General features: G+C 41.9%; 1 protein-coding gene across 1 annotated transcript in view; it reads left to right on the top strand.

Moving 5' to 3' along the window:
- LOC141020433 (NACHT, LRR and PYD domains-containing protein 3-like) overlaps nucleotides 1-11,362 on the top strand; it is a 67,016-nt gene extending 55,654 nt beyond the window's left edge. Inside the window, exons 9-11 of the mRNA XM_073495505.1 lie at nucleotides 2,570-2,743; nucleotides 8,882-8,928; nucleotides 9,110-11,362. Of these exons, the coding sequence (XP_073351606.1) occupies nucleotides 2,570-2,743; nucleotides 8,882-8,928; nucleotides 9,110-9,663 (775 nt within the window). The 3' untranslated portion in view covers nucleotides 9,664-11,362. The remainder of the gene's footprint in view (nucleotides 1-2,569; nucleotides 2,744-8,881; nucleotides 8,929-9,109) is intronic.
- The last annotated feature ends 3,628 nt before the right edge of the window (nucleotides 11,363-14,990 follow it).

Raw genomic sequence — 14,990 nt, 5'->3', positions numbered from 1 at the left:
ACTATCTGCTGTTTTTCAGCAGGAGATATGAATGAAAATGTATAATTTGTTTCCTTGCTGTTGTCTCTCCAGGCTGAGTGGCTGTAACCTGTCGGAGAGAAGCTGTGAAGCTCTGTCCTCAGTTCTCAGCTCTCAGTCCTCCAGTCTGAGAGAGCTGGACCTGAGTAACAACAACCTGAAGGATTCAGGAGTGAAGCTGCTGTCTGGTGGTTTGAAGAGTCCTCACTGTACACTGGAGAGTCTCAGGTCAGGATTCATTAACCCATTCAACTGATGACCATTTAAAATCTGATTTATATAAGTAGACAGCCAGCTAACCTGTAGTAATGTGTCTGCTCATTTAATTTGTCAAAATACATTTAACTTTACTGTGGAGGTAGTGTCCAGACTCAGAGAATTACTTTCCACAAGAATTTTTCATCATTTTCTCTTGTTTTTGCTTTTGTTGTTAAATTATTATCAGAGACAGTTTCAAATATTCTTAATATGTATCTGGACCAAAAGTCATCTCAAGAAAAACAAACATAACATACAGCAAAGAAGGGCTGTGAGATACGGCAAAAACATATTATCTAAATCATTGTTTTCCATATTGATCACTATCAATATTCATCATAATATATAATTTGATAATTCTGCCAATATGAAGAATATCCTGAAGCCTGAAGAAGCCAGAGGGATCAGTGGTAAAACTTTAGATTGTAGTTTATTAAAATAAAAATAACATAAACAACATAAACATCCAACTGTGTAAATATAGTTTGGTTTAGAATATATTTTGTAATTAAAGAATAAACATCTGAATAACATCTAAATTTAAACTAACTAACTTTATCTGCCTAAACAAAACCAGCTGTCTTGTCTTGTAACTAATTAAAATAATGTAGATAAAAGTAAAAAACGTAGCTAATTTTAAGACTAACGTGGGAAAGCATTTTCATTCTCAGAGTGGTCACTGGGATGCCTATCAGAACTGGGCCTTCAAGATGCAACACTGTAGCAGAACCAGCAATAAAAATCAGTTCCACTCACCAGTGACGTTCACCTGAAGACGAAATCCATCCTCCTGTCCTTTTGGATGAATTTTTCAATAATTTCATTAAACAGTCGTCTTGAAAAGGGCACTGACAATAAATTCGCGTCAGTATCATCTCCACCTGCTGCATCAATATCATCTCCACCTGCTGCATCAATATCATCTCCACCTGCTGCATCAATATCATCTCCACCTGCTGTATCACTATCATCTCCACCTGCTGTATCAATATCATCTCCACCTGCTGTATCAATATCATCTCCACCTGCTGTATCAATATCATCTCCACCTGCTGTATCACTATCATCTCCACCTGCTGCATCACTATCATCTCCACCTGCTGCATCACTATCATCTCCACCTGCTGTATCAATATCATCTCCACCTGCTGTATCACTATCATCTCCACCTGCTGTATCACTATCATCTCCACCTGCTGTATCACTATCATCTCCACCTGCTGCATCACTATCATCTCCACCTGCTGTATCAATATCATCTCCACCTGCTGCATCAATATCATCTCCACCTGCTGTATCACTATCATCTCCACCTGCTGCATCAATATCATCTCCACCTGCTGTATCAATATCATCTCCACCTGCTGTATCAATATCATCTCCACCTGCTGCATCAATATCATCTCCACCTGCTGTATCAATATCATCTCCACCTGCTGTATCACTATCATCTCCACCTGCTGTATCACTATCATCTCCACCTGCTGCATCACTATCATCTCCACCTGCTGTATCACTATCATCTCCACCTGCTGCATCACTATCATCTCCACCTGCTGCATCACTATCATCTCCACCTGCTGTATCAGTATCATCTCCACCTGATGCCATTTTCAACGTTGGCTATCAATCACAACTTGCTAGTTAAGCTAGGTCTCACGTGACTGAGCAAGCGGGCCTTCCAGAATACCCTGGAGCCGTAGAAAATCTTAAAGAATACGCCCATTGGCTCCAAATCCAAATATGATTGGTTGATCAAATTGTCAATCCAAATGTACACTCTCATTACGTTTAATGGTCAGGGCATTCTATAAAGGAAATAGAATGCCCTGGATGGAGGATATTCTCCCCAGAGACACCGTAGAAAAATATCTGATTGGTTGAATTTCTTCCAACACAAAACCGCTCAGTGTATGGACAGAAAACTACAGAAACAAGTCGGCGTAATTTTATCTTATTTACAGAATTAATAAGATACGTATCTTTTTCATCTGAGGATTCCAGGGCCTTCTCTGAATACCTTGAAGGCCTTGAAGATTCGCCACTGCAGGTTGGATCCTCTTCAGGGGATGGAGAAGATTATTTGGTGTTTTGCTGAAGCACAAAAAATTAGAGATGTTTACTGTTATTATGAGAAGTGAAACATATACTTATCAGCCTCTGCTGGACTCTGTTTACTGATGATTAGTTAATGAGGAGAATAGTTAATTTATTTGGAGACAGTCTGTTCTTGTATCTGACTCATCAGTCTCCTCAGATGATCTGCCATGTGTGTTGTTCTGTGTGTCTGCAGGCTGTCAGGCTGTCTGATCACAGAGGAAGGCTGTGCTTCTCTGGCCTCAGCTCTGAGCTCCAACCCCTCCCATCTGAGAGAGCTGGACCTGAGCTACAATCATCCAGGAGACTCGGGAGAGAAACTGCTGTCGGCTGGACTGAAGGATCCAGACTGGAGACTGGACACTCTCAGGTATGATGAGTCAGTGTGATGGAGGAGGAAGAGTCTGATGAGTATGAGTGTGATATGAACAGTGACACATGTAAGAAGCCTTTTTCCTTTTATCAGAACATGAGCACTGGTTCAACATGAAGAGGAGATACTTGTGTAGGAGGAGAACATCTCCAGGAACAAACATGATCATTGTTTCTTGGTAATAACTGAGTTTGAACAGATCTCTGCATGTTAAAGGAGCTGTCTGTCATTTTGAGAAAAATCCCTTTTTGTCCTCTTCACCAGGATAGAAGCAGCTTCATCTCTGTACAGAGAGAAGTCCAGGACATGGTTAGCCTAGCTTAGCACAAAGACTGGAAGCAGGGGGAAACTCCTAGCCTAGCTCTATCAAAAGACATACAGAGGTGTGTGTGTTGTGAGGGAAATTGTCTCTTTAATACCTGCAGCACAGAGAGAAGAGCCACAGTGTCTCTGCAGTCTTCACACTGTCCTGACTTATATACTGTCAGCTAACAACAGAACAGCTGTTACACACTTCATGACAGGTGTTGATCATTTCTTCACCAAAGCAGTGACCCTTTGATGTTTGACTGGACAGTAACTGTCAGCCTCTCTACCTTCCTGTTAACACCTGAGGCAAAGAGAACTGCCCCTCGGGCTTCCTGCAAGATGGCGGTTGGGTCGGATGCTCAGCTTTTAGCTGGATCAGGCAGAAACGCTGAGAGCGGGACTTGCTAGCATTGGTAGAGATATATGTACGAAAATATTAAGAAGACACTGAAGGAGAGGCGTGAAGACCTACAACAACGTGCGGGACGCAGTGGAGGACATGAAAGCAAGGGGATTGACTCAGCACAAGTGAAGACTTGGGGCTTGTGGAGGAGTGGACCCGGGCGTGGGGATGGCAACCAGCAGGACGCGGTGGGTCCAGGCAGGATGTGGCAGCACAGCGGGCAAAGGAAAAGTTGCAAGGATATCAGAGGAGACCCGACAACTGACGCCCCGATAGTGAAAGAACTAACAGCACTGCAAGATAATACGGACGGCTTCATTTATTTGACTTCAACATATATAAAACACCAACAAGGTTGGACAGGTCCAGACTGGGTTTGGCGCCGTTATACGGACACAGCTCTGGGTCTATGGATGGGCCCTCACAGAAGAGGATTTCCCATCCACCCACCAACAGGGATTTGGGGAAGAAGAGAAGAATAACCCCCATATGGAAGTCCCACATAGTTCACAGTGTTCTTAATTTTGCTTTAGTTCACGTTTATGTTCAGCTGCTTGGGAAAAGATGCACACACGTTATTGAAGCAGAATGGTAAGTAACGATTTAAAGAAAATGTCCTAAAATGTAAATGGTCCAAATACACCTAAGAAGAGAGGAATGGTCTGAACAAAATTGAAAAAAGAAAAACAGCATGTCATATTGTTACAGGAAACCCACCGGTCCCAAACAGAACACGTACAATTTAAAAATTCATATTACAGTTCATATAAACAAGGACGTAAAAGAGGAGTTATGATACTAATTCCAATTACAACTACATTTGTTAGTGAAAAGGAAATGAAGGATAAAGAGGGAAGATGTGTACTAGTCAGGGGAAAACTAGAGACTGAACCTGTCACATTGATAAATGTACATGCACCTCCAGAAAGCAACAAGCACTTCTTCAAATCCTTATTTAATGTTACAGCAACAGAACCAGAAGGTATTTTAATTTGTGGGGGGACTTCAACATGGTCATGAACCACTGTCTATACAACCAGTTTAAAAGGAAATGAAAAACACATGTCAGAATGAGTAAAGCTGTCCTCAGAAGAAATGGGAACGATCGACATCTGGAGGAATTGTTGTCGCCAATTTTGATGTGTGAATATGTTATGTTGTGTATGTCTTTGGTGAGTCATGTAAATAGCAGTGTAGCTTGTCCACCTGCGCACCAGGGGGCATAGACAGGGAATCACGGTGGTAACGTAGTCTGTATCGGGGAGTCACCGGTGAACAGGTGGAGGGGAATTAGGATCACGGAAGCCACACAGTTTTTCAACCGTTTGTTTGTGTGTGTGTTCGTCCGAGATGTTTTCTGTTATATCATAACGTTAGTCTTTTCGGTTTTCTTTCATATTTACACGTTGGTTTCAGTTCAGTCATTCAACACAGCTGGTTTTCTGTAAATATTTTTTCTCTGCATAAAATAAACGGAAAAACGCATACGTCATGGCAGAGCTCATCTTTTGCACAACGACACAGTGGAAACGACTTCAGATTCCCTCAAGTGGCAGTTTTGTGGTTAGATTGCCACCACAGGAATCTCAACCTTGAAAAAGATTTCACACATTATTCGGCAAAACACAGTGTACACTCAAGAACTGATTACTTCTTTCTAAATATAGGTGATAGGTACAGAGTGTCTGAGGGTAAAATTGGAGGGGCAGATATATCAGATCATAACAGCCTGTTTTTAAAAATACATCTAAATGCCAGAAAAAGACAAACAATCTGGAGACTTAATGTAGGAATACTAAATAATAAAGGGTTGGTGGAAGAATTAAAAAAGGAAATTAGGCATTATATGGAGGACAATAGCAATAGAGAAGTCAACCCGTATATTGTTTGGGATGCCCTAAAAGTGGTTGTCCGGGGAAAGTTAATAGCTAAAACCACTTTAATAAAAAGACTTAGAAGAGAAGCGTACCAGAACCACTCTATAAGATTGAGAGAATTAGAGCAACAATATCATCAAACAAACAACCCAAAAACATATAAACAAATTAAGGACACTAAAACGAAGATAAATGAGATGTTGTTGGATGAATATGGAAAGAAGATCATATTTTTGAAGCAAAATTATTATGAAACTGGTCCCAGAGCAACAAAACTCCTAGCAAAACGAATACGAAAACAGCAAGCAATAAATAGCAAACATTAAATTAAGGACCCAAACACCAACGAGACGATACATGAACCAGAAGATATAGAAAGAGTATTCCAGAGGTTCTGTGAAAAACTATATACACAACCAACTGCTGCAAATAAAGAAGAAATGAGGACCTTCTTAAATCAACTTGATCTTCCGTCGATTGGCACTTACCAAAATGAAAGACTCACAGCAGACATTACAAGGGAAGACATTATCCAAGCAATAAATTCAATACATCTCCAGGGAGCGATGGCTACCCTGCAGAATGGTATAAGATTTATAAGGAGGAACTGTTACCAGCCCTCCAGACCTCTTTTAACTGGACCCTCAAAGAAAGCAAAATACCACCAACGTGGGCAGAAGCAATCATTTCAATCATCCCAAAACCAGGAAAGGAGAGGGACAGATGTGAAAGCTACAGACCGATCTCAATACTAAATAAAGATTATAAACTATATACGTCAGTTATCTCTAAAAGAATAAACACCTTCATAGCAGAATTAATAGATGAAGATCAAACAGGATTCATATCAGGCCGTCAAACCCAAGACAGCATCAGACCAACTTTACACATAATTAGCAAAGACAAAGAGAAAAACAAAGTACTGTGTTGTTAGCATTGACGCTGAAAAGGCATTCGATTGTGTTCACTGGAAGTTTCTTTATCAGATATTAGAACGATTCGGATTCAATAATAAATCAATACAACTGATTAAAACACTCTACCAAAAACCTTCTGCTAGAATTCAAATGAATGGAGATCTGACTGAGAAGATATATCTGCAGAGATCGACCAGACAGGGAGGCTGTTTGTCACCGACCTTGTTTGTGATTTTTATTGAGCCCTTAGCTCGAGCAGTACGAGAAAACCAAGAACTTAAAGGGTCACAACTGGAGGAGGAGAACATAAAATTGGGCTTTTCGCTGATGACATCATTACTTTCCTCAGACAACCAAATACAACGCTCCCTAATTTGATGAAGCGTCTAGAAACATATGGCGATCTGTCAGGGTATAAGATAAATGTTTCCAAAACCCAGATTTTATCACTCAACTATACTCCAACAAAAGTGATCAGAGAGTCATACGACCTTAACTGGAATCTAAAGTCAATTCATTGTTTGTGTGTGAAGATCACTGAAAGCATCTCTGACCTGTGTACAGCAAATTATAACAACTTGGACGTGAAATAGACCTAGAGTCAGGTCCAGAGCTCTTCAGCTCCCCAAAGAGAGAGAGAGGTGGTACGAGCCTCCCAAAATGAAGGGAATACTATTATGCTGCTCAGCTGAGACCTGTGTACTGTTGGTGTAAGTCAGAATTCACAGCAACATGGAAAGATATAGAAAGAGAAGTGAACCAAATCCCAATTCAAAATATGATCGGAGACAATAAACTACACAAGGAAGTCAAAATGAATATGGATCCAATAACAGTACACACGTTAGACCTGTGGTTTAAAGTATTGTAAATATCTAAGATACAGAAAGATGTGAATATATTAAAATGGGCAGCAGACGATAGAAATGTCCTGCCTGTGAAGTCTGATCAAGGATTTAAGCAATGGTTAAAAAGGAATAACAGCTTGGTGTGTTCTGGTGAAGGAAGGGAGGCTGGAGAGTTTTGAAAACCTGAGAAGAAAGTATGAATCTGGAGCTCATGAAATCTACAGATATCTTCAACTAAAGGAACATTACAAAGAGGAAATCCAGCAGATTCTTCCAAAGAGATGAATGGTGTCATCCAAATCATAATGAAAGCAAACCAGGAAAGTGACATGAGAATAACTTCAGCATTATATCAAGGATGAGCACTAACGACAGTCATTCAACTGAATATATCAAGGTGACATGGGAAGAAGAACTCATGTAGAAACTTGAGAAGAAAGTTGGCATGATATGTGGAAGACTCACCATTCATCCACCAATTCATGAATCTGGAGGGAATTCTCATGGAAGAATCTGATCTGTTTCTTTATTACACCGAAAATGAAAAACAGGCAGCTGCAGTCATCAGAAGTGTTGGAGAGAATGTGGGTCTGACCATGTCCATCGTTCTCATGTTCTCTGGAGATGTAACAAAATAAGTGTATTGTGGGAAATGGTATGTAAGGTACTGCAGCTAATATTAGGATACGAGGTCCCAAAAGTAGTTTGGTGCTCCACTTATGTAAACTGTGGAAGGAAAAGGTTTTGGCACATGATGTATATCTGATTAAAATACTGCTAGTAGCAAGCAACAAAGCAAACACCAGGCAAGGAGGTGAGGAAGCAGCGCCAACGGAGATCCAATGGCTGCAGCTGTCGAGGAGATCTTTGTGATGGAGACACTGACACATAAACTGAGACTCCAAGAAGCAGTTTGACAGGAACCCAAAGCAGTGAATGTTCCTGCTGGTTGTGTTTGTTGGTTGTTACTATGTGACAATATCAATAAAGATTAAAGTGAAGAAAAAGAGAACTGCCCCTCATGAGTTCTGTTCTGACCCTGACACCTCCCACAGCTCAGGAGAAGAGGCTCCGCCTCCTCTCACATCCTGATATGTTCTGATCCAAACACTGTGTGTGTGTGTGTGTGTGTGTGTGTGTGTGTCTGTGAGTGTGTGTGTGTATGTGAGTGTGTGTGTATGTGAGTGTGTGTTTCTGTCTGTGTGTCTGTGAGTGTGTGTGTGTGTGTGTGTGTGAGTGTGTGTGTCTGTGTGTGTTTGTGTGTGTGTGTGTGTTTGTGTGTGTGTGTCTGTGAGTGTGTGTGTGTCTGTGTGTGTGTGTCTGTGTGTGTGTGTCTGTGTGTGTGCGTGTGTGTGTGTGTCTGTGAGTGTGTGTGTGTGTTTGTGTGTGTGTGTGTGTGTCTGTGTGTGTGTGTGTGTGTGTGTGCCTGTGTGTGTGTGTGTCTGTGTGTGTGTGTCTGTGTGTGTGTCTGTGTGTTTGTGTGTGTCATAATAATGTGTGTCCATGCTGCTCTGACCTCCCCCTCATCCTCTTCCTCCTCCTCCTCCTCCTCCTCTTCCTCCTCTTCCTCCTCCTACACCTCCTCCTCCTCCTCCTCCTCCTCCTCCTCCTCTTCCTCCTCCTACACCTCCTCCTCCTCCCCCCCCTCCTCATCATCCTCCTCCTCCTCTCTCCTCCTCCTCCTCCTCCTCCTCTTCTCCTCCTATTCCTCCTCCTCCTCCTCTTCCTCCCCCTCCTCTTCCTCCTCCCCCTCCTCCTCCTCCTCCTCCTCCTCCTTTCAGGGTGGAGCCTGCTGGAGTCCGATGGTTGACACCAGGTCTGAGGAAGTGTGAGTGTGTTTTTACTTTGATTCATGAAAACAAAGCAGCTTCACACTGATGACATCACTCATTCACACCTGTGATGTCATCATCAGACTGTGACATCACTGGTTCAGATGTGTGATGTCATCATCAGACTGATGACAGATTAATAACTGCAGCTGTGTTGTGTCTTTTTCTCTCCATCAGATTCCTGTGAGCTCACAGTCGACACAAACACAGTCAACAGAAACATCAGACTGTCTGACAACAACAGGAAGATGAGACGTGTGGAGGAGGATGAGTCGTATCCTGATCATCCAGAGAGGTTTGACTGTCCTCAGCTGCTGTGTAGAACTGGTCTGACTGGTCGCTGTTACTGGGAGGTCGAGTGGAGAGGAAGAGTTTCTATATCAGTGAGTTACAGAGGAATCAGCAGGAGAGGAGACACAGAGGACTGTGAGTTTGGAGCCAATGATCAGTCGTGGAGTCTGATCTGCTCTTATGGTTACTCTGTCAGACACAATAACAGATCAACATCCATCATCACCTCCCGCTCCTTCTCTGACCTCTTCTCCTCCTCTGGTAGAGCAGCAGTGTATGTGGACTGTCCTGCTGGCACTCTGTCCTTCTACAGAGTCTCCTCTGACACACTGATCCACCTCCACACCTTCAACACCACCTTCACTGAACCTCTTTATCCTGGGTTTGGGTTCTGGTCTGATCCCTGGTATGATTCCTCAGTGTCTCTGTGTCCTCTGTAGGACGGAGAGTCTCCTCCTGAACAGACTCAACTGTTGACAGTTACAGGAACCTTCAGGTTACTGTCATCAGTTCATTAGATGACTGTGACTCAGTCATTAATGTGAAAACATGATGTTCCTGTTGGAGTTGTTGAGGTGGAGCTCATTTTGAACTGTTTTGTACAGGACTGACACTGATGATTCATTCAGACCTGCTCTGATGACACTGAGCTCCACAGTCTGGTTAAACTCCACTGGAGTCGCTGTGGATGATGCTCGGAGCCACAAGTGCAACAAGTCTTCTGCACGTACGAGTGGAAACACGAGCCGTCTTTACAAACACCTAGTGAGAGTTCATCACACACATCCAGGAGCAGAAATGCACAGACTGCTGAGCTCGTAGTTCATCTCTCGTTTCCTCATCCACCTCAGCTGTGTTACAGAGTCAACTACAGGCTACATACATGGTTCATGAAGAAGAGGAAGCATTAGTCCGCTGATGGTTTCCATCTAAACATGGTGCAGTTTCAGAGTCACACTGTCCTCTGGACGGAAGATATTTTGGCTCATAATCCAAATAGAAAATGAAAAAGATCATTTCACTGCCCTACTAGGAAGAATTAGGCCTGAACTCAACTTTAAAACTGGAAATTTAAAATGTAAATGATGATGTGAAAATGTGAAGTGAGGACATGAGAAAAGGGAAATTTAAAATGGAAATGCTGGAAGTGAAAGCTGAAACTAAAGATGAAATGAAAACTGCTGATGAAATAAGACGAAGGACATCACATCAACATCAAACATGAAACTCAAAATGGGGAAGAGAAAAGCTTGAATGGAAAAAAGTAAATGTTGTTTTGCATTTTCATGTCAAGTCATTAATGAAATGAAGCCTCAGCTGTCATTTGAATGAACTTTGGTGAGAGACTTGAATCAGCTGATGGCTGTCATAGTAAAGAGGCAAATCACAAAGAAAAAAGCATTCGGCTCCTGATTTGAACACAAACTGTATCCATCACTACATTTCTGTGGAAGCCATGAAATGCTCTTGTTAGCATTTATTATGTTATGAAACATCAACACGTCTTTCAACAGACCAATGTCACCAACCCGACCTCCCTGAAGACCAACATGTCCTGTGGTTTCAGTCTCAGAGTTTCTTCTTGTCCTTCAGCCACATGTGCTCCCTCACCTGCTCCTAGTTGCTCACATTTGTATCTTCTGCCTCGTGTGCTCATTGTTTTCCAGTGTTTTCCAGTGTTTTCCAGTGTTTTCCAGTGCTAGTCTCTCTTCCTTTAAGGTTTTGCTTCATTGTGTAAGATTTAGATTTTGCCTACTACATGTGTGGATGTGTTCATTTGAATTGACTGGTATCGTGTACATGACTGCTCAGCTCTTCAGTTAAAACATTTTAGATGGTGTCATGTGTCTCTGAACCGGACTCTTTGATTGGTCCATAAAGTGACATGTCTCATATTTACAGGATGTTAAGTTTTAGTAAAAGAAACTCTGTTGGGGTTTCGTTGGTATTAAAATGACTCTCGTAATATTTAAATGCTTTCACCCAACCTGTGATTTCACCATCCGCACATATTCCATATAACCCCATTATCTTAGTCATTACAGTCTCCACGTGTTCTGTTACCTGTTGTTGTTCCTTTAATTTGTCATTTCATTTATTTACTCTGAATTATTTAGTCAATAAACATATTTAACCGTTTGTCGTTGTCAGTGCAGGTTTGTTTTAATGTGGAGAACCGATGGAAACTGTAGAAGTCACTGCTTCAGTTATGAGATTGAATAAATTGATCTGAAATTGATTAGAATTGTTACAAGTGAACATTGTCCAGTCGGATTTGATTAATTACCTTCAGATTATTCAAATAGATAAAACAACGGAGGTGGTGCCCATTTACAAGTGTTTCATTAATCACCAGTGATTAATAAATCACATTTATTAGTAATCTCCTACAATTAAATGAACAATCATCACATTCCTCAAAATATTCTCAGTTTAATGTGACAGAATAAAATAATTCACTAAAATAAAGAACAGGAAGTAGCTCAGGTTCTGACTGACAGCACCCTTTGTGCTGTTATGGTGGACGAGACGACAGACGCGAGTAATGCAGCGCAGCTCGCACTGGTTCTGCGTTATGTGACGGACACAGGTGTCAAGCAGCGGTTTGTCAGATTTGAAGGAGTTACTAGTGGCAAGCGAGCTGATGACATTGCTGCTCTTATCGTCGGTTTCTTGGAGGAATATGAATGTCTGGATAAAGTTGTGGCACAGTGTTACGATGGTGCAGCGGTCACGTCATCTGGACTAAATGGGGTGCAGGCTAAAGTTAAGGAGAGGGCGCCTATTGCCTTATTCATACACTGCCATGCACATGGACTGAATTTAGTACTGACTCAAGGGGCCTCAAAGCTGAAAGGATGCAAGATCTTTTTTGCCCGCCTCAATGGCCTGGCTGCATTTTTCTCCAGATCCCCTAAGCGGCGTCTTCCTCGTGTGGCACCAACGCCGTGGCAATACACATCGAGATGGGTCAGTACAGTGTTTGAGAAGAGAGATGCCCTAAAGGAGCTGTTTGACCACATACTGGAACATCATGATGAGTATGACGAGGACTCTTTGCGTTGTGCTGATGGATTTAATGCACGTCTGGATGATTTTGTTTTTTGCTTCACACATTTAATGGCATTTTTGAGTATTCAGATGTGCTTTTTGCAATACTTCAGAGCAAAACATTGGATGTACGATTCTGTCTGGCAAGGGTGAAGGAGTTTTGTGACACCATTGAGCGAGAGAGGGGCCGGTTTGATGAGATCTACGAGGCCACTGTGCGAATCTCAAGCGCTCCGAGCGCACGGAGGGGCCCGGCAAAAGGAGACGCTCGCGCACACTACCACCAACTCCACAGCAACGTTCTGGACAACATTCTTTGCCAGACACGGAAAAGATTTCAAGACCACGAACAATTGATGTTTCTGTCCCTCCTCGACCCCCAGCAGTTCAAGACATACTGGAAAACATTCCCGCACACAGCCTTCTCCAGGCTGCCATGACTGATTCTGAAGGGAAGAGTCCCACTGATCTCCTTGATTTCCTTCAGAACAAAAATCTGGGTGAGAGCATGGTGCAGCTGTACACACTGGCATGTTTGGCGGTGACCATCCCTGTGTCCACTGCTTCTGTCGAGTGGACATTCTCCGCCCTGAAGCGAATTAAAACTTATGGCAGAAATACGACTGGACAGACTCGACTTTCAGCATCAGCCTCCATGGCGATAGAAAGGGACGCACAGATAACCTGCACAACAGAGTCATCCAACTCTTCTTGAGGAAAGAAAGGAGGATGGATTTTGCGCACAAATAATCAGTAGTTTTGGTGAGTAATGCATTTTATTTAAACGTTTTAATATTTTTGTCATTTCATTAGGTTAATATTGATGTTTCTGCTAGAGATGATGTACAGCAGCTGTGGCTACAGTGAAAAGAGACTTGTTGAATTGTCCTAATTGGGTTTCTTGCTTTAGTAATGACATTCATTCCTGCTACATGAGATACCTGTCTGTGATGCAACGCCCTGTTTTACTGCATTTCTGTGTAATATTGATGGTTTCTATAGCCGTGGAGTCATAATGATGGCATGAGGAGGTGGATTAGTTCATGTAGGACACCAGTGAAGGCCTAGGTGTGAAATGCACGGCCGCCACTGTTAAGGACCTTGAAACACTTAAGACTGAAAATTGTAGCTGACAGTTTCAGCACCATTCCAAGCAGTGACAAGACCTGTAGTGCCGGTGTAACGGATGTGGACAGGGCATTGGAAGGAGACGACTCACGGACATTTATTTTTGCTGCTGCAGGAGACAGTAAGACACATTCATTGCCCTCTGGTCTTTTCTGCACCTCGGTTCCTCCAGCAAGGCTGCACTGAGGGGTCAGTTCATTCTCTTTTCTTCTCAAAATACATACAAACACATGAATTTATCATGAGAATGAATTCTCAGTTCAGTGTGTACATTACTAGCAAAGAGCTATTTAAACTGACAGGAAAACATTCGACCTTAAACAAATCTGCTCAAAACCACGAGAAACGATATACAAGAGAAAAGACGGTGCGGGTGAAGGCGACTCAACACAGACAACGGAAATCAGAACATTTAGCAAAGTAAAGCACCTGCAGGAGACAGTCAGACACATTCATTGCCCTCTGGTCTTTTCTGCACCTCGGTTCCTAAACAGGCAAAATAACAGCGTTTACACCAGGAAATGGATGCTGAGATCTCTGCAGCGCTACTTTGTTTACAAGACACAGGGCCGCGTTACAAACGGTGCCCAGAAAGTTAGATGGGAACATCTACAAAACTTATACTAACAGTTAGAACAGCACAAAACACCTGGGAGACTTCATAGTTTTAACAGTCACCAATATACATTAAAGTTTACAACATAAACGGTTCAGTAGCAGCATTTTTCCACACAACTCACCCCGAGCAATGCAAGGCGGCACTGTGAGGGTCAGTCGGGACAACGGAAGCTGAGGAGGTTCAGAAAAGATGACGTGTGGCAAGAAATGACACAGGAAACATTAATAAAATAATGTTAAATTAAAGTAACTCAATGAGATCAAAACACCCATACTCAGCAGAGTCATTAATGATTAATACAATTCACAAATACAAAATGGAAATCAGAATGAATGAAGTGCATTTTTAACTCTGTTCCACCAGTCACAGGGAATCGACTGTTCAAAAAGAAATATATACTCAAAATATACAGAATATCAATCAATAAACGTATTGATACATCAGTGACATCCATATATGAAAATGTATATATTTCAACTACTGACAAATACAACTACATTTGTTAGTGAAAAGGAAATGAAGGATAAAGAGGGAAGATGTGAACTAGTCAAGGGAAAACTAGAGACTGAACCTGTCACGTTGATAAATGTACATGCACCTCCAGAAAGCAACAAGCACTTCTTCAAATCCTTATTTAATGTTACAGCAACAGAACCAGAAGGTATTTTAATTTGTGGGGGACTTCAACATAGTCATGAACCACTGTCTATACAACCAGTTTAAAAGGAAATGAAAAACACACGTCAGAATGAGTAAAGCTGTCCTCAGAAGAAATGGGAACGATGGACATCTGGAGGAATTCAAGTGAAAGAAAAGAAAAGAAATACCACCTTAACTAAAACAAACACTTTGTTGATCTCTGAGAAACATTTGTTCGTCTCTCAGTGAAGATCAGTGAAGATGAAGATGTTGTGCATCCATGGTTTGTGAGAGAACCAAATGACCTTATGACATATATTAATAGGTTTC

This window comes from Pagrus major, chromosome 24, assembly GCF_040436345.1.
Source record: "Pagrus major chromosome 24, Pma_NU_1.0".
Lineage (NCBI taxonomy): Eukaryota > Metazoa > Chordata > Actinopteri > Spariformes > Sparidae > Pagrus > Pagrus major.
This window is presented reverse-complemented; position numbering and strand designations above follow the sequence as displayed.